This window comes from Mus pahari, chromosome 18, assembly GCF_900095145.1.
Source record: "Mus pahari chromosome 18, PAHARI_EIJ_v1.1, whole genome shotgun sequence".
Taxonomy (NCBI): domain Eukaryota; kingdom Metazoa; phylum Chordata; class Mammalia; order Rodentia; family Muridae; genus Mus; species Mus pahari.
Genome location: NC_034607.1, coordinates 4,993,039 through 5,014,813, shown reverse-complemented (window position 1 = coordinate 5,014,813; position 21,775 = coordinate 4,993,039). Strand labels below are relative to the sequence as shown.

General features: G+C 43.2%; 1 protein-coding gene across 2 annotated transcripts; it reads left to right on the top strand.

The window, feature by feature from the left end:
- The first annotated feature begins 9,435 nt into the window (after positions 1-9,435).
- On the top strand, positions 9,436-21,774 carry Mog (myelin oligodendrocyte glycoprotein). Of its 2 annotated transcripts, XM_021218103.1 has the most exons (8): positions 9,436-9,719; positions 12,016-12,363; positions 14,928-15,041; positions 17,218-17,238; positions 17,535-17,555; positions 20,094-20,210; positions 20,461-20,481; positions 20,992-21,774. In XM_021218103.1, the coding sequence occupies exons 1-8, from the start codon at positions 9,635-9,637 to the stop codon at positions 21,003-21,005; spliced, it is 741 nt and encodes a 246-aa protein (XP_021073762.1). In that variant the 5' UTR covers positions 9,436-9,634; the 3' UTR covers positions 21,006-21,774. The 2 variants fall into 2 exon arrangements, with proteins under 2 accessions (XP_021073762.1, XP_029387084.1); XM_029531224.1 differs by lacking the exon at positions 20,992-21,774 and having other exon boundaries at positions 9,521-9,719; positions 20,461-20,680.
- The last annotated feature ends 1 nt before the right edge of the window (position 21,775 follows it).

Sequence of the window (21,775 nt, the reverse complement as noted above, 5' to 3'; positions counted from 1 at the left end):
AAAAAAAAAAAAAAAAAAAAAAAAAAAAAAAAAAGAATCTTATTATTGCGTTACATACCTGGAGTCTTAGCTTGTCCAAGGATAGTAATGCAACTGTGTCTGTTTCAGTCATTCTCACCTCCTAAACTGTAGCTACCACACATGAATGTATCTCTTGCCCGAATTGGGCAGGCTGGTGTCCAGTTCATCAATGCTTGTGAAGAGTTCTATTGTCTAGAACGTGGAATTTAGCCTGATGGTCAGATCAAGTAAGAATATCATCAAGGAAGGATATGACTCTTCTTCCATGAGATAGGTACTGGCAACCATATGCCCAGAGAAATGTTCCTAGACCTGGAGCCACAGTTTTTGATAAAGTTTGCATTTGTACTCTGTAGGCTCTTTCAAAACCAACTTTATTTAGGGTTCTTAACCACTTCAACCTCTCTTCTAACCCACCAACCAGAAAGTAGGTGGGGAAAGAAGGTTTAATAGGAAAAGGGTTTTGTGGATCTGTTTAGAAGTAGTTCCTTGGGGCGATTCCACTCTTTGTTTTCTAGGTACCAGTAGTCCAGTTCAATGGCAAACACCAAACATGAATCAGCAGCAGTGGCAAGATCCAGCAGAAACAGCAAGACTCCATCGAATCGGGACAAGTCAATGTAAGATGCCAGAATCAGCTGGAACATCATAAGTTCTTTGGCACATTTCTCTCTGTGAACTGAAGACCAATAAAAAGATCAGTGAAGACCAGTGAAGTGTTGCACGCCATAGCATACAAGAGCATCATCTCACTGTCTGTGGGGTTCCATTTACATCCTTTTTAAACATCACAAATCCTCTCAAACGTCTGTTTTCAGCAAAACATCATATGCCATCTCACAAAACAACTTTCAGAAAACCATCACATAGCACACTGAGTTGTTAAAGAAACCAGAAATTTCCACTTCAGTACTTACTATAAGCTCTTCTACCCTGAGCAGCTAGAAATAACTATGCCCATGGCTACTACATCAATGGCAAGAAATCACTGACTTTATCTTGCACCGACATCACAAGTAGACTGACCAACACACAAGTCTTTGGGACTTCTTGGTTTTCCACAGCTTTGGTGGAGGAAGTGGCTCAGGGTTCACCTCCCTGCTGATGGAGTGGACCTCTGTTGATTATGGAAAGAAGTCCAATGTGGGAAAATTCTGCTAATTAAGGTCGAAGTCTACCATTGACTGGATAGCCTTCTGAGGCTCAGCACATAATGGGAGACTCCCTTCATTAGCAAGGCTTCTCCTCTTCCGACTTTGTCTGGGGTATTGAAAACCCACATACATATCCCTCACCCTATGGAATGTCACACAGCCTCAATTAGATTACAGGATCAAATTTTTCCTTTTCCTGATAAAACCTGTTCATCTAGCACCTGAGATTCCTGAAATGCTTCCTCATTCTAATGAGGTATTTTAGTGCCCTCAGCCCTTAGCCTATCCTGGATGTTTCTATCCCCAGTCCCCCAAAACTTTATAAGCCTTGAATCATCCTAAGTAAAGTTGATCTCCCTCCTGATAGTTCATCTGGGTGTGGTTATTCACTGCACGTTCTCACAGGGCTTCTGATCCCCGACACGACACTTACCATCTCTTCTCCCACTGCCCTGGACCGTATTGGCTGATGGCTCAAAGAGATGGGAAGATCCACAGCTCAAGATGGCATTCTTCTTTTTCCCAGACACCCAGGTTTCCACCACTGTTGTTGAGCCCTACAATTTCATCCTCACCATCCACACAACTTTGAGCAACTCTGATTATGCCTTTATGGTAGACAAGGAGGCCATCTATGACATCCGTCATAGAAACCTTGATATTGAATGTCCAAGCTATACTAACTTTCTTGTTTGTTTGTTGTTTTTGTTTTTCCAGACAGGGTTTCTCTGTGTAGCCCTTGCTGTCCTGGAACTCACTCAGTAGACAAGGCTGGCCTTGAACTCAGAAATCTGCACACCTCTGCCTCCCAAGTGCTGGGATTAAAGGCTTGTGCCACCACAGTCCCACATGTACTAACTTTTCCCACCTTGTTAGCCAGATTGTGTCTTCTATCACTGCTGCCCAACCTGGTCTACACAACAAGTTCCAGGACAGCCAGATCTACATAATAGAGAGACCCTATCTCAAAATGGAAAAAGAAGATGAAGAGGAATAGTTAGGGAGTAGGAGCATCCAAGATACTCTATACACATGCATAAAATTGCTGAATAAATAAAAATAATAAAAATTTGCTAACATAGAGGGTTTTCTCTCCTTTAACGTGACTTTTTTAGGAGTACAACTGTAACTCAATATGCCTGCTTTATTTAGTAACTTAATAATGCCAGCTATTCAGAACACTGCTAAGAACCAAGGACAAATAGAAATTATACCACTTTGCTTAGTCAAGACAGCTGTCATATAATTTATTCGGCAAGAAATATTAAACTGGGCATGGTGGCAAAGAACAGTAATTCGTCCTAAAGCAGGGTTTGAAAGGCCGGCCTTGGTTGTGAGGAAGACAAGGCCTTTATAACTCATGGGTAGGAGTTTCCCAAATGTGGGAAAATAAGCTGGTTTACCGGAGCAGAACATAACAGATGGTCAAAACAAAGTAATCACAATAGCATATCAAGATAGACATAGGCAGTTTTAATGTAAGGGTCCAAGAGTTGCTGAAGAAGGCCCCAGACTCGAATACTATGCAAAGACAAAGAGCATTTATTCTTCCATAACAGTCAACATGCGGAGGTCAACTGTCTAAGCAAAATGGCATCCACTAGGGGAGATTGCAGGACCCTTTAAAAGCCACTTACGGTTTGTCCAGTTGCAGATGGGTCACCATCATTAGGATTGTTTGAGCTTATGGTATGGGATATTTGTACACTTCTGATGGATTCATACCTTATAAGGACTTTTTGTATCTGTTTTAAGCCCCTGGCCAGATGTCAGGGTCAATTGCTGATTGGCTGCCCCTTTTCTGCGTTTTTTCTGAGAAGCCCGGTCAGTCCTTCTGGAAAATTGAAGGTTAAGGCCTAACATGGTTGCCTGTTCTAAAGCACACATGGAGTGTGCTTGATCCTCTCAATATAACCTTTGAGACAAAAGTAGGGTTACAAGATGGTTATAAACAACTTTTTGAAACAAAGAGGTGAAATGTCATTCCTGGAACAGGCACTAGAGAACCATTTGGTAGTTAAGGTTACAGGTGGAGCCTAGCCCAGACCTTGAGAAACAGGGGTCTAATCATAAACACGAATGAATCTAGTTTGCCTTTATTATAAGATAGATTTTAAGCCGGTTCTTTAGTAGTTCCCCATTTTATAAATACAGAAGTTGGGGTTTCTTTAACCCATGTGCAGGATTAGGGTCTCATACATTCCTGTCATTTAAGAAGGTGTAGACTTAGAGTCCGCATTTGGGAATTTCACTTCTGACAAAGATGAAGAAACAAGGTCCCTCATATTGGAATAAAAATTCAAATAGCTCTAGGAATTCCAGGCTACATAGTTATACCGTTATATAGTTTTCTCTACTAGGAAAATGGACTGGGATGGGCTATAATTAAAAGATAAGAGAGCCAGCCTCTTCAGTTAGATCCTGGGTGGAACCCCAGAAAAGAAAACAAAGGGAAGAGACTGTAAGATTCCAAGATGGTCTACAACGTGACAGCTGCTCAGCCCGCAAAACCGCCGGCGCACACTCGTCGCTGGCGTCATTGCCACCGAGGTGATTGACAGCTCACCAAGAGGCGGGGCCTCCCTCTCCGGGTCTTGGTGGCTGCGGGTCCACACTGTACCCACCAGAAACGAAAGGGACGGTGAGGAAAAGCAGGTGACTAGAAGCAGCAAGCCTGAAACGAAAGGGTTAGCTAGGTTTTTTTCCTGAGAGGATCGGGTATCACAGCGACGCTGGCAGATGCTAGAGGCCCACTCCCCTGTCTCCTGGTCCTGGCAACCAATTCCGGGTGATCAGGCGATGGACGTCACTGTTGCTGGGCAGACTAGAGGCCTCTTCTGTCCCCTCCCCCAAAGGCCTGCTGCAAAGGTATCTCAGAAATGCAGGGATGGAGAGGAGAGGGGAAAGATACTGAAAGAAAACGTTCTGTGATGGCTTTCCGATCCAGAATGGGAAGCTCCTTCCTGCAGTCTTTCCCCACAATGTCTACAGCTCAAATAAACTTTGGCCCCTAACGCGCCATACCCTCTGAGACAGGGTTTTTCTGTGTTTCCCTGGCTTTGCAGATCAAGCAGAAGAAATTATTTACACTGAAGACATAGTAAAATGTGCCTTCGAGTTCTCTTACTCAGCTGTCTGGGATGCTTCAGAGGACCCCGGCCCCCACCTACCGTACAGCTAAATGCTTTTTCCACAGGACAGCCCTTGCTTGGTTTTAGTTAAAACCAGCACTTCTCCCTCCCTTTTAGAATGGAAGCAAGCAAATGCTCGACTTTCCTGACTCAGTAAGCTACATGATTTTCTTAAAAAACAAATCAAAACAAATCGCTTTAATTTTTTCAGGATAATAATAATTCCAATAACGAAAGTCACATAAGAAGTTTCTTCTTAGAGGCCCCTTGGTCTTGCAAACTTTATATGCCCCAGTACAGGGGAACACCAGCAGTGAGAGCCAAGAAGTGGGAGTGGATGGGTAGGGGAGGGGGGAGGTTATAGGGGACTTTTGGGATAACATTTGAAATGTAAATGAAGTAAATAACTAATAAAAAATTGGAAAAAAAAAAAAAAAAGAAGTTTCTTCTTTTTTTTTTTATTTGTTTTTGTTTGTTTTGTTTTACTTGGGGTTTTCCTGTTTAGGCCCAGTCTGTCCTTGACCTGTATTTTGTAGCCAAGTACCCTCCTGCCTTTACGACCAAGTGCTGACATTACAATAGCATGCACCACCTTGCCTGCCCTGCTGAAAGAATTTAAAATGTAACATTTTAATTTTTTAAAAGGAACTACTTATTTAATCTTACGTACATGAGTACATTGCAGCTGTCTTTAGACATACCATAAGAGGGCATCAGATCCCATTACAGATGGTTGTGAGCCACCACGTGGTTGCTGGGAATTGAACTCGTGATCTCTGGAAGAGCACTGATTGCTCTTAGCCTCTGAGCCATCTCTCCATCCTCCCATTTTAATCTTTAGGAGATGTGGTGGTTTGAATGAGAATGACCCCCCCCCCCTTAGGCTCATAGATTTGAATACTTGGTCCTTAGGAAGTAATGCTAATTGACAAGGACTGGGAGGCATGGCCTTGTTGGACAAAGTTCCTCACTGTGGTGGGCTGAGGTTTCAAATGCTAAAGCCAGGCCGAGTCTCACTCTCCTGCTGCCTGTGGATCCAGAGCTAAAACTCTCTGCTACCATATTTGCCTGTGTGCTGCCATGCTGGCGATACACTAAACCTCTGAACCTGTAAGAAGCCGCGATTAAATGCTTTCTTTTATAGAAGTTGCCGCGGTCATGGCATTTCTTCACAGCATTAGGACACGGACTAAGACAGTAGAGAGTAGTTAATTTTTCCCCCTGATTTTCTACACTGTGTTTTTTTTTTAAAAAAAACACAAAGAAAAACACAAGAAAATGAAAGTGCAGCCACCCACCCACGTTCACTGCAGCAAGTGCGCAAACGCTACACGCTGCTCTTCAGTTAGATCCAATAAACCACTGTATCATTTCCCTATGTTTAAAAAGAAAACTGAGCAGGGCGTGGTGGCGCACACCTTTAATCCCAGCAGTCGGGAGGCAGAAGCAGGCAGATTTCTGAGTTCCAGGCCAGCCTGGTCTACAAAGTGTATAACCCAGGACAGCCAGGGTTATACAGAAAGACCCTGTCTCGGAAAAAATAAATAAATAAATAAATAAATAAGAAAATTGAAACAAATTAATAAAAGAAAATAGATTAAAGTTTAGCCAAAGTACATTTATGGCCATCTTAAAATTTATGAAAAGCCGTACTGTAAGGGTCCATGGTTCCCCCAAAGAATGATACCCCAGACTCAAATAGTATGTAAATGCAAAGAGTGTTTTATTCTGTGGAAGTCCAGCATGCTGGAGTCTCCCATTACTAGACTAGAGAGGCAACCAAGTGAGCTTGCAGGCCTGATTTAAATCACATTCCAGGTTAGATGACTTCTATCTTAATCTGTTGGGCCCATCTCTATGGACATCCCAGAACTACTAATGAGGGTGGAAACTGTTGCTGGGGAAGTCTGGAAACTGCTGCTGACCCATTGTCCTTGCCTCAGGCCAGGTGGCGGGGCAGCCTCTGATGGCAGGGCAGTTTCTAACTAGCTGCCTGATGCCTGTGTTTTTTTCTAGTAACTGACTTGCCTGGATTTAGGCCTAGTCTCTTAAACTGCCAGTTTGAATGAAGCCTGTCATGGAGTCACCCTAGCCTTCTCAGTAGGACAGAGGCTAAACCTGCCCAGTTAACTGTGACTCTGGATAACTGATCCTTTCCTAAGGGGAAGGGGACCTTCTCAGTGTCTCTTAGATAATTTCCCTATTTAAGTGCTGGCTGAAGAAAAGAGGGTCTTAAAGATCCCTCAATATGAAAAAGAAAGAGTTGGGTTTTATGGGGTATAGGATTTCAACCCTTTCTAGAACTAGCAGAGTTATTTATGCATAACTCATTCCTTTGGTAGGTAGAGAACTCAAGTCTTTGTGTCTTTTATTTGGAGGTCAGTTTCAAGACCCTCCATTCTTGCTAATTGTGAATTGGAGAAAGGGGACACTCTGACCTGCCAGGTATGGTGGCGTAGCTCTATAATCTCAGCATTTGGGAAGCAAAGGCAGTAGGATCAGGAGACTAAGATTTTTCTCAGCTATACAGCGAGTTTCAGGAGAGCCTGGACTATTTGACACTCTATAAACATAACATCAACAACAAGTCACAGTTTGTTAGCTAAAGGGAAGTGCAGGATTGGAGAGTCAATGCTTTCTGCCACGTGACTGTTTCTTAAGCACTCATTTGATAGGAATTGCGTCAGGTTGGTTCATGTCACCATTATTATTTTCCCAGCAGACCTATGAGGCTTCTGGCTAAATGGGGATAGTCTGGACCTTTCACCTATCAGTCACTGAACCCCAGTAGACTCTTGAGGTTCATCCAAACACACCAGTGTGATTCAGGCAGAGTAAACTTCATAGGCATGTGGTCAGGGCAGTTGTTCAAGGTTTCATTGCTAGGTAGCTGTTAGCAGATTGAAGATATTAGAACTGGACCCCTCCTTCATAATCAACATCTTATATAATACCAAGGAGTGGGAACTTCAGGACTCTATTGGATTGCTATCTGAGCCGTTTCTGTCCCTGGGAGGAGACTGGACATTCTACACAGTCCAGGAGATCACTAATGGACATCTCTCTTACCTTGCCCCTGGAAGCCCTAAACACTTTAAGATTGTTTTATTTTATTAATTACGCACAGCACATGCCATGTTGTTAAATAGTTATTAGTTTAAATTAATCAGATACATTTTTCTGTTTCAGTCTGTCAGATTATTTTTTTAATGGAAGCTACCTAAATATTGTGGAATGCCTAATTAAATAAATACGAAGAGTTTGAACAATGAGATACTGTATGTTTGTATAAAATAAGAAGGATGTTATCTGAGTCCTGATAAGGAAAGATCAACAAGGTAAATTTTTTTAAAAACAGAAATGCAAATTAAAATGACTTGGAGATTTCTTTTTCACCCCAGTCAGCATGGCTAATATCTAGACCAAAAATAACATTAAATGCTGTCTCAGATATAAGAAAGAGGCACTCACACAGACATAATAATAATAATAACAAAAAATCCAACTCAATTCCATGTTTAAAAAAAATAAAACTGGTTCGAGGCCAGCCTGGTCTACAGAGTAAGTTCCAGGACAGCCAGGGCTATACAGAGAAACCCTGTCTCAAAAAACCAATAAAATAAAATAAAATAAAATAAAATAAAATAAAATAAAATAAAATAAAACTGGTGCACTGGCTAATTTTGTGTCAACTTGACACAGCTGGAGTTATCACAGAACAGGAGCTTTAGTTGAGGAAATGCCTACATGAGATCCAGCTGTAAGGTATTTTCTCAATTAGTGATCAAGGGGGAAAGGCCCCTTGTGGGTGGGACCATCCCTGGGCTGGTAGTTTTGGATTCTATAAGAAAGCAAGCTGAGCAAGCCAGGGGAGGCAAGCCAGGAAAGAACATCCCTCCATGGCTTCTGCATCAGCTCCTGCTTTCTGACCTGCTTGAGTTCCAGTCCTGCATCCTTTGGTGATCAATAGTAGTTTGGAAATGTAAGCCAAATAAACCCTTTCCTCCCCAACTTGCTTCTTGGTCATGATGTTGTACAGGAATAGAAACCCTGACTAAGACAACTGGCCTAGTACTTGCAAGACTAACATAGGAGGATCCTGGTTTACAAGCCAGGTAGGATCCTGTTTCAAAACAAAAAGGTCATATTTTCATTACGGATATCACTTTCAGCTGTGAACAACGCCAAGGCAGGACATGCATCTGCATGCTAGGTCTGTTCCTGAAGCCCGTCTTGACTGACACTTGCTGCTCTTTCTCATTAGTACTGCCTCTCTGGGCACAAATGACGGGCAGCTCCTACTGTCTACCTTGTGACTTTCTCAATATAATCTTTGAGAGCTGGGCATAGTGAGCTTACACCTGAAATCCCAGCACTCTAAAGGCAGAGATAGGAGGATCCCTGAAAAGTTGAGGCCAGCCTGGGCTACGTAGTGAGTTCCAGGTCACAGAGTGAGACCTAGTCTCCAAACCAATGAACCAAACAAACACAAACCCACCAACTTTCAACAATGAAAAGTCACATGCATCCTTTGTCGGCAAAATAGAAGAGGCTGGGCATGGAGGTACAGATTTTTAGTCCCAGCACTCACAGAGGCAGGTGAATCTCTGTGAGTTCAAGTCTACCCTGGTCTACATGTCAAGTTCCAGGGCAGCCAACCATAGGAAAACCTTGTCTCCGAGTTGGGGTAGGGGAGGAGGAAGAGGAGACTAGGTTAGGGCGTGATGATTATAGGTGATCTCATCACCTAGTAGTCAGGATATAAAGACTGGAGGATCCATAGTTAAAGGTGGTCCTGTGCTGTATTAGTTTGTGACCAGGATGGAATACACAAGACTGTCACACACAAACAAAATAGACACGGCAAGTCAAGGCTGGAGGCTTTCTGTTTTTTAATCACTCTCCCCTAGATAGTTTCTGGTGGCAACAAGAGTTAAAACAAGCCTTATAGACTTTATAGTGAAGTAAGTCCCTCTGATTATCATGACTAGCCACTACATGCCCTTCCCAAGACTGGATCCATGGAGGGGAAAAGAGAAATGCCCAGTACCAGGCAACCACTGCTCCAGTGCTGTGAGGGGTTGGGTCAGAAAGCAAACCCTGGTCATCAATGGATCTGTAGTCCTTTTGTACAAATATCTGGTGAGGGTGACGTGGGGTCATTCCTCAGGGCACAGCTGTGGTAATGCTTACATGGAGGTTGGGCTTGGGCAGTAGTGCCCTCCCAGATTCTCCCTTCGGGCTTCTTGGAGAAAGGGACATGCAGCCGGAGGGCCTCAGCTTGGCCTGACCCTGCTGTAAGGGACTCTGTCCCAGGTAACCATAAAGATGGCCCGTTTGTGGAGCTTCTCTCTGCCCAGCTGCCTCCTCTCCCTGCTCCTCCTCCTCCTCCAGTTGTCATGCAGCTATGCAGGTAAGCATGCTCATTCCAGCCCTGCAGAGACCTAGGAGCAGAAAGGGAGTGTCCTTGGCTAATCTCTTTCAATCATCCTCAAAGGGCTATACAAATTTCCTGTTTACACTTGGGTCTGTTGGCATAGTCTCTCTCCTTAGAGATGAGACCTTCCTGACTTCTTGGGGGAGTAAAATCCAAACCTTTCCCTATTCATATGGTGCCGGGACTCAAACTCAGGGCCTGGTGCAAACTAAGTTCATGATTCACAACTAAGCTCTATCTGTAGCCCTAGTTTTGTTTCTTTTTTTTCATCTTTCAAAAGAGGATACTAACTTCTTAGAGTTACTGTCAGAGTTAAGTGAGAGTATTTTGTATTTTGCACATTAAGGCAATGCCTGCTTGTAGCAAATCTCAATAAATGTTTGTTGAGGGTCAGTGAGATGACTCAGTGGGCAAATGTGCTTGTCTTGAAGCCTGAAATCTAAAATGAAACAACACAAATAAAATAAATATTTTTTATTCTTTTTTTTTTGTTTTTGTTTTTGTTTTTGTTTTTGATTTTCGAGACAGGGTTTCTCTGTATAGCCTTGGCTGTCCTGGAACTCACTTTGTAGAACAGGCTGGCCTGGAACTCAGAAATCTGCCTGCCTCTACCTCCCGAGTGCTGGGATTAAAGGCGTGCACCACCATGCCCGGGGTTAAAATAAATGTTTTTTAAAAATGCAAAAACAAGTTGAGTTATAACATCGAGTTATGTTTGAATCTTGCTCTGCAGAATAAGGCAGAGATACATTTTTATACCGGAGCCTGTTGTCCAACTAAGAGAAGAAACAAAGAAACAGTAGACAGAGTTCTACCTCAGGGAGCCATGTGATGGATGAAGCCCTAGCCCAGGCACCCTCTGTGGACATCCTGGTATAAGGAAGAGAGCCCCATTTGCTTTCTAGTAGCTGATGCTCACTGGGGAGATGTTCAGAGAAGGTTCCAGAGCTGGCATGAGGCTGAAGGTGCAAATGAAAAGAAGAGACTTAATAAGTAGGGGTTAGAGAGATGGCTTTGTGGTTACCAGCACCCACATCCATGGGGTGACTCCCTACAACCTAGAGCACTGGGAAGCACTTAGAAGTAGTGGGCCACATGACAAGGAGGCAAGCATCTGAGCTGAGGAGTCAGAGATGAGTGTAGCTGGGAGAAAAGTGGAAGCCATTGTCCAGATGATTTCATGGTAGAGTGTTCTGTCCTAGACATTCAGAACATATCTTTTACTACAGACTGCTTACTTCATATTAGTTTAAAGTAAAAAATTAAAAGAAAAAAGAGCCATACTGAGGTTCATGAATTCCATTTAATATTCCCAAACCTGGCCTGGTGATGAACCCTTACTTATAATTGTAGCATTTGTGGGATGGAAGCAGAAGGACCAGAAATTCAAGTCATTCTCAGCTACATGGAAGATTAAGGCCTGCTTGAGCTATAAGCATGTCCTAAAAAAAAAAAAAAAAAAAAAAAACACGAGAAGAGGCATTGAAGTGATGATTCAGCAGTTAAGTATGCTCGCTGCTCTTGCAGAAGATCCAAGGTAGGGGTCTCAGTACCATCATTTATGGGGTTAGCTCACAATTACCTGCAACCCTAACTCCAGGGGCTCTCACAGCCTCTTAAGGATTCCAAGAGTAGCTGCACAAAGATGACATACAGTCACCCACTCTGACACAGATGTAAAACCTTTACCAAAAAAAAAAAAAAAAATTGAGTGTTCTAAGCTAAGCATGGTGGCACATGCTCATAATTCCAGAACTTAAAAAGGTGAGACAGGAGGATTGCTGTGAGTGCAAGACCCATTAGAGCTACAGAACAAGATCCTTTCTTAAAATTAATAAATAGGGGCTAGAGAGATGGTTCCGTGGTAAAGAGTATATACTTCTCTTACAAAGAACTGGAGATCCAGGGGGGACAAATGCCTCTGGCCTCTGAAGTCACCTGCATTCATGTGTGTACTGATGTATACACACACACACACACACACACACACACACACACACACACTTTAAAGTAAAACAAATCACTGGGTGTGGTGGTATACAGCTTTGATCCTAGCACTTGGGAGGCAAAGGCAGGCAGATCTCTGTGAGTTCCAGCCCAGCCAGGGCTACACAGTGGGATCCTGTCTCAAAAATAAAAATAAATTAAATAGAAATGAAAAATCATGTTTCCTTCCTCTCACCCTTTTTGAAGCAGCCTTCTTATGATGGATGAATTTGTCACATCTGACACTTGTTGTTGTTATTTTTCCCCACCCCGGTGTCTTGGACAGGACAATTCAGAGTGATAGGACCAGGGTATCCCATCCGGGCTTTAGTTGGGGATGAAGCAGAGCTGCCGTGCCGCATCTCTCCTGGGAAAAATGCCACGGGCATGGAGGTGGGTTGGTACCGTTCTCCCTTCTCAAGAGTGGTTCACCTCTACCGAAATGGCAAGGACCAAGATGCAGAGCAAGCACCTGAATATCGGGGACGCACAGAGCTTCTGAAAGAGACTATCAGTGAGGGAAAGGTTACCCTCAGGATTCAGAGTGTGAGATTCTCAGATGAAGGAGGCTACACCTGCTTCTTCAGAGACCACTCTTACCAAGAAGAGGCAGCAATGGAGTTGAAAGTGGAAGGTGAGTCCTCCAAGGTCATATGCAGTATGACGTGTGGGATAGTTGACCTCCCTTCATCCTTCAGCTGAGATAAGGTTTTGCTACCCAAACATGTCACTTCTAAGATCAAATTCATTTCAGTAAACAGGGATGCCTATGTTGTGGCTGTTGGTTATTTTGTTATTTGAATTGGGAAAGAAACGGAATCAAAGTCCGTTTTCATGACTAAGAAGGTGACATTAGATAAAAAGATATCTAAGCTAGACAAATGCTCTCGCACTTCATTTTTTATTTTGCTTTGTTTTTGTTTTTAAATGATGGTTTTTCAACACGTGGACCTGGCTGGCCTGGAACTCATTATATAGACCAAGTTAGCCTCAGACTCACAATGGTCTTCCTGTCTCTGCCTCCTAAAGAGCTGAGAGCTGGGATTAAATGCATGTGCTGCCACAACTAGCTTTATATATATAACTTGGGCAATCCTCCACCCTCAGCCTCTGAAGTGCTGGCACTAAAAGCATGAGTCGCCATGCTCTGCTTAAAATGATTGCTTTAGAGACATACCAGATAGCTTCCCATGAGAGTTTGTTGAGTAACATAAGCTAGCCATAGAATATAGGGAACAAAAATATATCCCTGTATTTGAGTATGGGGATATATATATTCAATATATATGTGTATATGTGTGTAGATTATATGACAGGGATATAGTGTGTGTGTGTGTGTGTGTGTGTGTGTGTGTGTGTGTGTGTGTGTGTGTGTGTAATATATGGCAGGGATAATTCAGTTGGTAGAGTTATTACCTAGAATGGAAGTAGACACAGGTTCAGTACCCAGCACTGCACAAACTGATCTTAGCCCAGCACTGCATAAACTGATCTTAGAACCTGAAGCCTGTAATCATAGCACTTAGAAGTTAAAGCCAAGGGGCTGGTGAGATGGCTCAGTGGGTAAGAGCACCCGACTGCTCTTCTGAAGGTCCAGAGTTCAAATCCCGTGCAACCACATGGTGGCTCACAACCACCCGTAACGAGATCTGACTCCCTCTTCTGGTGTGTCTGAAGATAGCTACAGTGTACTTACATATAATAAATAAATAAATCTTTAAAAAAAAAAGAAAGAAGAAGAAGAAGAAGAAGTTAAAGCCAAGGGGGTAAGAAGTCAGGCAGACACTAACCTAGAATATGAAAGACCATCTCAAACAACAAAATAAAACCAAGAGGTTGCAGAGAGGGCTCAGTACTTAAGAGCTTTTGCAGCTCTTGCAGAGGCCCAGAGTTTGGTTCCAGTACCCACATGACTCCAGTTCTGGGGGATCTGGTGCCTTCTCTGGCCTCCAAAAGCCAATACCCCCACACAAATATACATATACGTAAATATTAAGCACACACCCAGTAGTGAAGGATACCTGTGGTTTCGATGACGCTGCTTTGTCTTTATAACTTCGTTTTCAGTATGCTTTGTGTGGTGGCTGATTTTGGAGTTACTCATTATTTGTCCTGCCTCTGAGTGGTTAAACCATGGATAGGAAAATAGACAGAAGGAGCGTTGAAAGTTAATCGCGATGTAATTGAAGAACAAATGTGTTGTGAGTGCTGGGCCTCTGATCCTTTCCCTTCCTCCTCAGCACCTGCAGTGTGAGCATCAGACAATCCATCATTTCTGTATCTGAGGTGGTGGTGGCTGTTGTCAGGCTGAGACCAGAAGATGCATTGTATGCCCAGTAACAAAGCGCTATTTCTAGAGACAGCTTGCAGGAACATGAAAATAGCTGTGTGCCACAGAATGTTCCTCAGACAACTGTTTTTTTTTTTTTTGCTGGGGAATTTTTACTCACACAAAAAGTGGAGGGTCAGAACTTAAGAATACAGATTTTTTTTCTCTCTTCAAATTCCCAGCTCATCTGCCAACTCCAGTACACTCATTGAGGCCCAACAAATTACAAGTAAGAAAGATGGTGGGAGTGGGGCAGAACACACAATGAAAACTGTGCCTCAGGGGTGAATGCTTTCCTTTGAGTTGGTGTCCACATTCCAAATCCCTCTAATCAGCTTGCCAGAGAGAGAGAGAGAGAGAGAGAGACAGACAGACAGACAGACAGACAGACAGACAGACAGACACGGACTCGGGCACGGGCACAGAGTGGTTGGAGTTCCTTTGAAAACACTGAATAAAATTTGGGGAGTTGTAGCTCATGCCTGAATTCCCAGCATTTGGAAAGTAGAACCTAGAGGACAAAGAGTTCAGGACAGACTTGCTCTGTTTAAAACAAAACAAACAAACAAACAAAAAACAATGGCCACATCATCTCTTTTAGAAACAAACTCACTTTACCAACATTTCCACTTTATGTCACCCTCCTTATTTATTGAGGCATGTCTTGCAGACTGGCCTGTGAGTTGCAACAATCCTCCTGTTTTAGGCTCCAGAATGCCAGGAGTCCTGTATGTAGACAATGCCTGGGTGCGTCAGTATTTTTAAAATCTTGATGTTGGTTCCCTTATTTAACCCAACCTACTGCAGCACAGGCTCTATACAGGGTGTTGAGGAAGCAGTCTGGGTGACATGTTCCTTCTGCCTTTCAGATCCCTTCTATTGGATCAACCCCGGTGTGCTGACTCTCATTGCGCTTGTGCCTATGCTCCTCCTGCAGATCTCTGTAGGCCTTGTTTTCCTCTTCCTGCAGCACAGACTGAGAGGTATGGGCAGCTGGTGGGTCTGTCAGTATCGTTTCCTGGTTCTTAGGGACAGTTAATCCTTAAGTCTTCTCAGTTCAGAACTACATAACAGGTTCTACTGAACAATTTACCTTGCATCTATCTACCTGTGAAGTAATAGTGTCAGCCTCATTGCTGAGGAAGAAATTGAGTCTAGGGGTGGATTGGTGACTTGTTACAGATGACGTGTTACAGGCAGTAGAGCTCTGCCCTCCATAGTCCTTAGCAGTTTCATGAAACTGGGTGAGTAGTCTCTTCAAAGTCAGTCAGGTCTAAAATACTAGGCATTAAAAAAAATAATAAATCTTAACGACCGGAGAGATAGTTCCATAGTTAAGAACAATGTTCCTTTTTTAGAGGACCCAGAACCCATATCAGACAGTTTACAACCATCTGTAACCATGATGTAACAACCATCTAGCTCCATGGGATCCAACATCTCTAGCTTCCTCAGGCACCTGCAGTCATGTGCATATATCTACATGCACACGCCACACACACACACACACACACACACACAAATATATTTTTGTCCATGTTTGTCTATATGTGCACATGTGTTTATAGGTACTGCAAGAGACCAGAAGAGTGTCAGAGACCTTGGAGCTATAGGTGGCTGTAAGATGCTCTATGTGGGTACTAAGAACTGAACCCTGAGTCCTATGCAAGAGCTGCAAACACTCTTAACCATGAGCCATGTCTCCAGCCCCACTACTTCATGTTTTAATAAAGATTCTGAAATGACAGTCTTTGCCACATGGAATATATTTAAAAACTGTTTCCTTGTCTTTTCCATTCAACTATGAATATAATAAATTCAGCTGTAGAGGAAGTTGTTTTGTGCCCAGAGCCTGCAGTCAGAGTCTCCTTGCGCTGTGTCCTTCCCAGACCAAAGCAAGAGTTCTTGCATTTCCACCTCCTTCTGCTGATAAGAGAATATGGAAGCAAGGAGGGTTTGGGTCATGGTAAGGACACAAGATCAACAATGGCCCTGCCTTATACACAACAGGCAGGTCCTCCACACTGTACAACATCCCCAGCCCCACAGTGAGGGTTATTTTTTGTTTGTTTTTTTCCACTCAGAATTTCTGGTTACCTACTCCATGGCAAAGAAAAGGCTGTCCATCATCATGGCTGAATAGAGCAGGAACATGGAGCTAGGCAGCCTAGGATCCAACTCTACTGTAGACACCAACTATGAGAAAATTTCTGAGGTTCTCCAAGTCTCCAAGTAGGGATAGCATTTCCCTCTTAAACTGTGGGAATCTTACAGAGAGAAGTGTGTTAGCATACATGCAATCATAAAGTAGCTGCTCACTAAATGTATAGTTTCTCCTCCAGATGGGATATGGGTTTATATTTACAAAATGACAATCTTCTTGACCATGTGAACTGAGCAAGAAGTAGTGAAAGAAATGATAAAGCCTTATGATATAGTGCTGGAGAGACAGCTCAGAGGCTAAAAGCCTGTACTGCTCCTACAGAGGACTCAAGTTCTGGCCCTAGCACCTATCAGGCAACTCATAACCACCCATAACATTAGGAAATCTGACAACCTTTTCTGGACTCCAGGGGCACACATATTCATGTGCACATACAGATACACACACACTCACTAAGACACAGAGTTAAAAACAAAATAAGAACAAGCCAACCATGTGATGTGTTAGGAGCATTGCAGGTTTCTGAGGGTCAGTTCTGAAGACTTTTGCATTCTTAAATGCAAAAAGGGTTGGAGGTTCTAGTTGTGAACTGCAGCGATTTGTTATACCTGTGACCAAAGAACAGTGGGCCCTGTTCTTCTGGAAGGTCATTCTCTCCAGCCAAACAAGCAGTTTTGGGAGGGACATGTACAGAGTTGTAAGAAAAGAAGCCAGCTAGATCGGCATAATCAGCCCTGTCATTGCTGGGATGACAGACAACGCAACCAGTCACCATCAGTTCCAGGCTCTTGTGGTCTTTATTTCATTATTTAATCAGACAATATTCACAGAAAGAGGCTGAACTCTTGGTTTTAAATCTAGAGCTCTTCCTACTCTAAAATGCTCCCAGGGCCATCAAAGAATTCCCCACACAAAGGTCCAAAGTGCTGGGTGGTATGGAAGGGTCCTCATACTGTTAGATCAGGAACTAAAAAACCTGCTTTTTTCTATTTTAGGAAAACTTCGTGCAGAAGTTGGTGAGTTCCAGGCACCCTCCCTCCCCAATTCCTCTTCTGGTCTTTCTAGCTTGCCCAAAATGTCCCTCTCTTCAGACTATTTCTGCCTTTCACTCAATGCCCCATGCTCCCTTCAATTGGGAACTTTATATTTAAAACTATAGACAGCTAAAAATTAGAAATTGTTTTACCTGAGCTCTTATAGCACGGTTTACTTTGCATCAGGGCTAGAACCAGCCTTGAGGGATTTAGATAGATCCAAGGAAGGGACTCCCTTTCAGTTTCTTACTAAGTGTATTCTTATTTGTCCTTTTCAGAGAATCTCCATCGGACTTTTGGTAAGTTCAGGCATATCCCAACCCTCCCAAGTCACCATGGGATTTCACTAGTGGCCTGGGGGACTAGAACCAGTGGCTTTTGTAAGGCCCCTCCACCATTTTTCTTCACATTCAAGATCTATAGGAATGTAGCAAACATTTATGCCCCATATTCCAGTGTCAGGCCCTACACTGAATTTTACCATTTGTAAATATATATATATATATATATATATATATATATATATATATATATATATATAAAATTCATCTTCTGAATTATAAAAAGTGGTTAAAGAGATCCTTTGCACATAAAATTTATTGCTGGTGGGAAAAATTGTTAAGACCACCTGCTGCACCCCTAGAGGACCTAAAGTTCTATTTCCTGACCCCACAGCAGGCAGCTGTACACACAAGGCATGCGTGCATACATATGTAAGAAAAAAATTTTAAGTTATAGTCTCAATGTGTAGCCCTGGCTAACCTGGAATTCACTATGAACAGCAGGTTGGCTTTGAACTCACAGAGCTCCACATGGCTCTGCTTCCCCAGTGTTGGGATTAATGACATGTGCCACCATACCCAGAAAATTATGTTAAAAAAAAAAAGTCATCTGCTATACTTATATGGCAGAGTTAGTTGTCAGGAATGTAGTCCAAGCACATGATTCATCAGGGCAGGCTTCTTTGAGGAGAAAATAAAGCCTCACTAGTAACTGTCAGGGTTTCATAAGGCTATGTTGGCCTTCAAACTCACTATGTAATGAAGGATGGCCTTGGACATCTTCTGATCCTTCTGCCTTCAACTCCCAAGTGCTGGTAAATGCATGCTCAACCATGCATGCCCCAACTAGAATATTAACTCCTCAAGAATCATCTTTGCATTTTCTTTCACTTCAGATTGCAGAGTTCCTAAGGACAACACCAGCAACAGAAGAATACCCAAATGTTTGTGGAATAGATTCCATACAACTAAAAAATAACATTAAGCAGAGCATAGCAAAATCCTGCTCTAACTAATCTTCCTAAGCATAAAGAGCATTTCCTTCTGAAGCCAGATGTAACCCTGTTCAGCTCTCCTGGTACTTGGCTACCCCCTAGCACTTGACATTGGGTCAGTATATGGACGTCACACATGTAGTCTTTGAATGTATTTTATTGTGTGTTTGGAGGGGATGAGTGGGTGAGTGTGGACAAGTGCTCACACTGAGGTCAGGGGACAATATAAAGGAGTTGGTTCTCTCCTATCATGTGGGTCTGGGGTCAAACTCAGGTCTTCAGGTTTAGCAGCAAGTGCCTTTATCAGCTAAGCCATCTCACTGATCCCATTTCCATTTTGTTTTGAAATGTCTGTCTCATGTATTTCAGGAAGGACTCAAAACCACTATGCAGCCAAAGATTACCTTAAATTTTGATCATCCTCTTGCCTATACCTCCTATACTCTGGGATTATAAGTGTGAGCCACCAAGCCTAGTGCATGCTGTGTTAGGGATGGAACTCAGAGCTCTACAAACTGAGCTACCTTACCAACCCCCAGGATTTTACAAGATTTGAATGTCTAGCCAGACAGTGGTGGTGCATGCCTTTAATTCCAGCACTTGGGAGGCAGAGGCAGGCAGATTTCTGAGTCTGAGGCTAGCCTGATCTACAGAGTGAGTTCCAGGACAGCCAGGGCTATCCAGAGAAACCCTGTCTCAAAAAACAAACAAAATCAAAAACAAACAAAAAAACAACAAAAAATATTTGAATGTCTAAATTCTTAACCATGTTTGTATATCGAAATCATACAGCCAGTCCTAATATCAGTTTTTGACTTTTTGTTTTTGCTGGTTTCATTCTTTTTGAGACTGCATCCCTAGCCTGCTAGTATAAGAAAACCTTGCCCTTTTTTTTTTTCTTCTTCTTTCTGTCTTTGCCCCTTTGTCTCCATCCCTCCCCCCCAACCCTCAAATAAGCCTCTGCCACATGGAAAAAGAAAACCTCAGGGAAAGCAGGGTTGATGACTCATAACCCCAGCACCTGAAAGGCTGAGGCAGGAGGATTTCTCAAGTTCAAGGCCAGCCAGGAATACAGAGCAAGAATCTCTCTTTAGACAGACAAAAATTCCACAAACAAAAATGCTAGAGATTGGGGTGAGGGAGGGTTAGTGCATGGCTGAACATGAACAATACATGGAAAGTCACACAACCTACTGTTTTCTATGATAGATCAGTTAAAATGAAAAAGCTAAATTCAATTAGAAGTTAATGGAAAGCCGGGCATGGTGATGCACGCCTTTAATCCCAGCACTTGGGAGGCAGAGGCAGGCGGATTTCTGAGTTCGAGGCCAGCCTGGTCTACAGAGTGAGTTCCAGGACAGCCAGGGCTATACAGAGAAACCCTGTCTCGACCCCCCCCCCCCAAAAAAAAGAAAGAAGTTAATGGAAATAAAGGGACAGTACACCTCATCCAAATTCACAAACTCTACAGCCTGTTCCCAGGTCCTTTGTCATTTGGGGGCTTCAGGTTAAGAATGGGTATGGCACAGAGGGAGACACTCTGCTCTGTTTTACCACTCAGATCCTCACTTCCTGAGGGTGCCCTGCTGGAAGATAACACTGTTTGTTATTGTGCCTGTTCTTGGACCTCTGGTTGCCTTGATCATCTGCTACAACTGGCTGCACCGAAGACTGGCAGGTTCGGTGTCTGGGCAGCAAAACAGGGCTGCTATGCATCAGGGAACTCAGGCAGACCAGAATGGGAAGAGTGGAACCAAGGTTCTAGATTCCATGGCTGGGAATCTTTATTCTCACCATCAGAATCCATAGGAAAACGGAGAGCCATTTAATGAGATGCATAGGCCTCTTAATGGGAAGGGAGGGTTGTCTGGGGAGGTGAGGGGGCACTCCCACTGATCATCCACCCACTCATCTCTCTTTGTTTACAGGACAGTTTCTTGAAGAGCTAAGTAAGTTCTCCCTAACACCCCTCTCCAATCTTGAGACATCTCATTATGCAACCGGACTGTTCTGGAAACTATGGCAATCCTCTTCTTGCCTCCAAGTGCTACCGTCATAAGCATGTACCATTGTAGCCAATCATTTCCTTCCTTCTAACATGAAAACCCAGCAGAGGAAACATGGTTACTGAGGGACCATAATCCCAGGGAAGGCTGGAATGTCTCCTCCTGTGAGGGAAAAGGGGAGGTTATTAATGAGATATTTTCAGTGCCAGAGAGGCTGCTGAGCCACTCTTACCTGTCGACTTAATAGCCTTTAGTGCCCCTTAGCCAGAATTCCACTTCTGCAGCCCCCTTTAACATTCTCCAGAAGTTATCCTGAACCTCACCTCCCTTCAAGACCAAGAGGTTGGGGGTAGAGATAACATGACCCCTGTGAACTGTTTATCTCCTAGGTTCAATGACTTCATAAAAAGAACCTACTGGCAGATTTTTAAAGTCACTTCTCTTTCTTTCTAGGAAACCCCTTTTGAGTGATGGTTGTGTCTTCCTGGAGCGAAGGAGAGCCTGGCAGTTCCTTGGGGATGGCTCATTGTCCGTTTTGCTATGGACATATTCCAATCTACATCGAAACATTCTGGATACCGAATAGAACTTGATTTCCCTCCCTCAACTGTCTTTCCTCAGCTCCTTCCTCTAATTTCTGACTTCATCTTTTTTACCGTCTTAGTCTGCCTCTAGAAAACACCCTATGGCCAGGCAGTCTATCAGGAGACACCTATGCACCAGAGTAATACAGGAGTGATTCTGCCAACCAGGATACCCAGCACTTCAACATCATTGTGAACTCATAGAACATCAACTCTACAAACGGTGGATATTTCTTCCACGACCACAGCCTTAACTGGGAAGAATATCAATGTGGAGAGTAGGTGGGTCAGGGACAGAAAAGTCCACAATATCAGGGAAAGCTAAGTGAGCCAGGGCATGAATATGGGTGCCTGAACCAAAACCTGGAACTAAAACTCGAAAGAATACCGATCAGAGAAATACCATCTTGCTTTGGCAGCCTGGTGGGAGGACCTTGAGAAGCAAAGACTGAGAACTGGGTCTGCTCCCCTATGTTCCACACCTTCGTGTCCTTTATACTCCTGCCTCTCATTTTCTCCTATCTTATTTCTGAGTACCCACTGTTTTTTTTTTTGTTTTGTTTTGTTTTTTTCAACAATTACTACTTGGTGGTCTACCAGACACAAACAAGCTAGGTGCTAATTAATAATACAAGTTTCTCTGTGCATACTTC

Bases quoted from the DNA above. Each gene is read 5' to 3' on its own strand.
- Mog (XM_029531224.1), top strand. From the start codon at position 9,635: ATGGCCCGTTTGTGGAGCTTCTCTCTGCCCAGCTGCCTCCTCTCCCTG. The intron at 9,720-12,015 runs GTAAGCATGCTC...TGTCTTGGACAG, and splicing joins GTTGTCATGCAGCTATGCAG to GACAATTCAGAGTGATAGGA. The intron at 12,364-14,927 runs GTGAGTCCTCCA...TCTGCCTTTCAG, and splicing joins AATGGAGTTGAAAGTGGAAG to ATCCCTTCTATTGGATCAAC.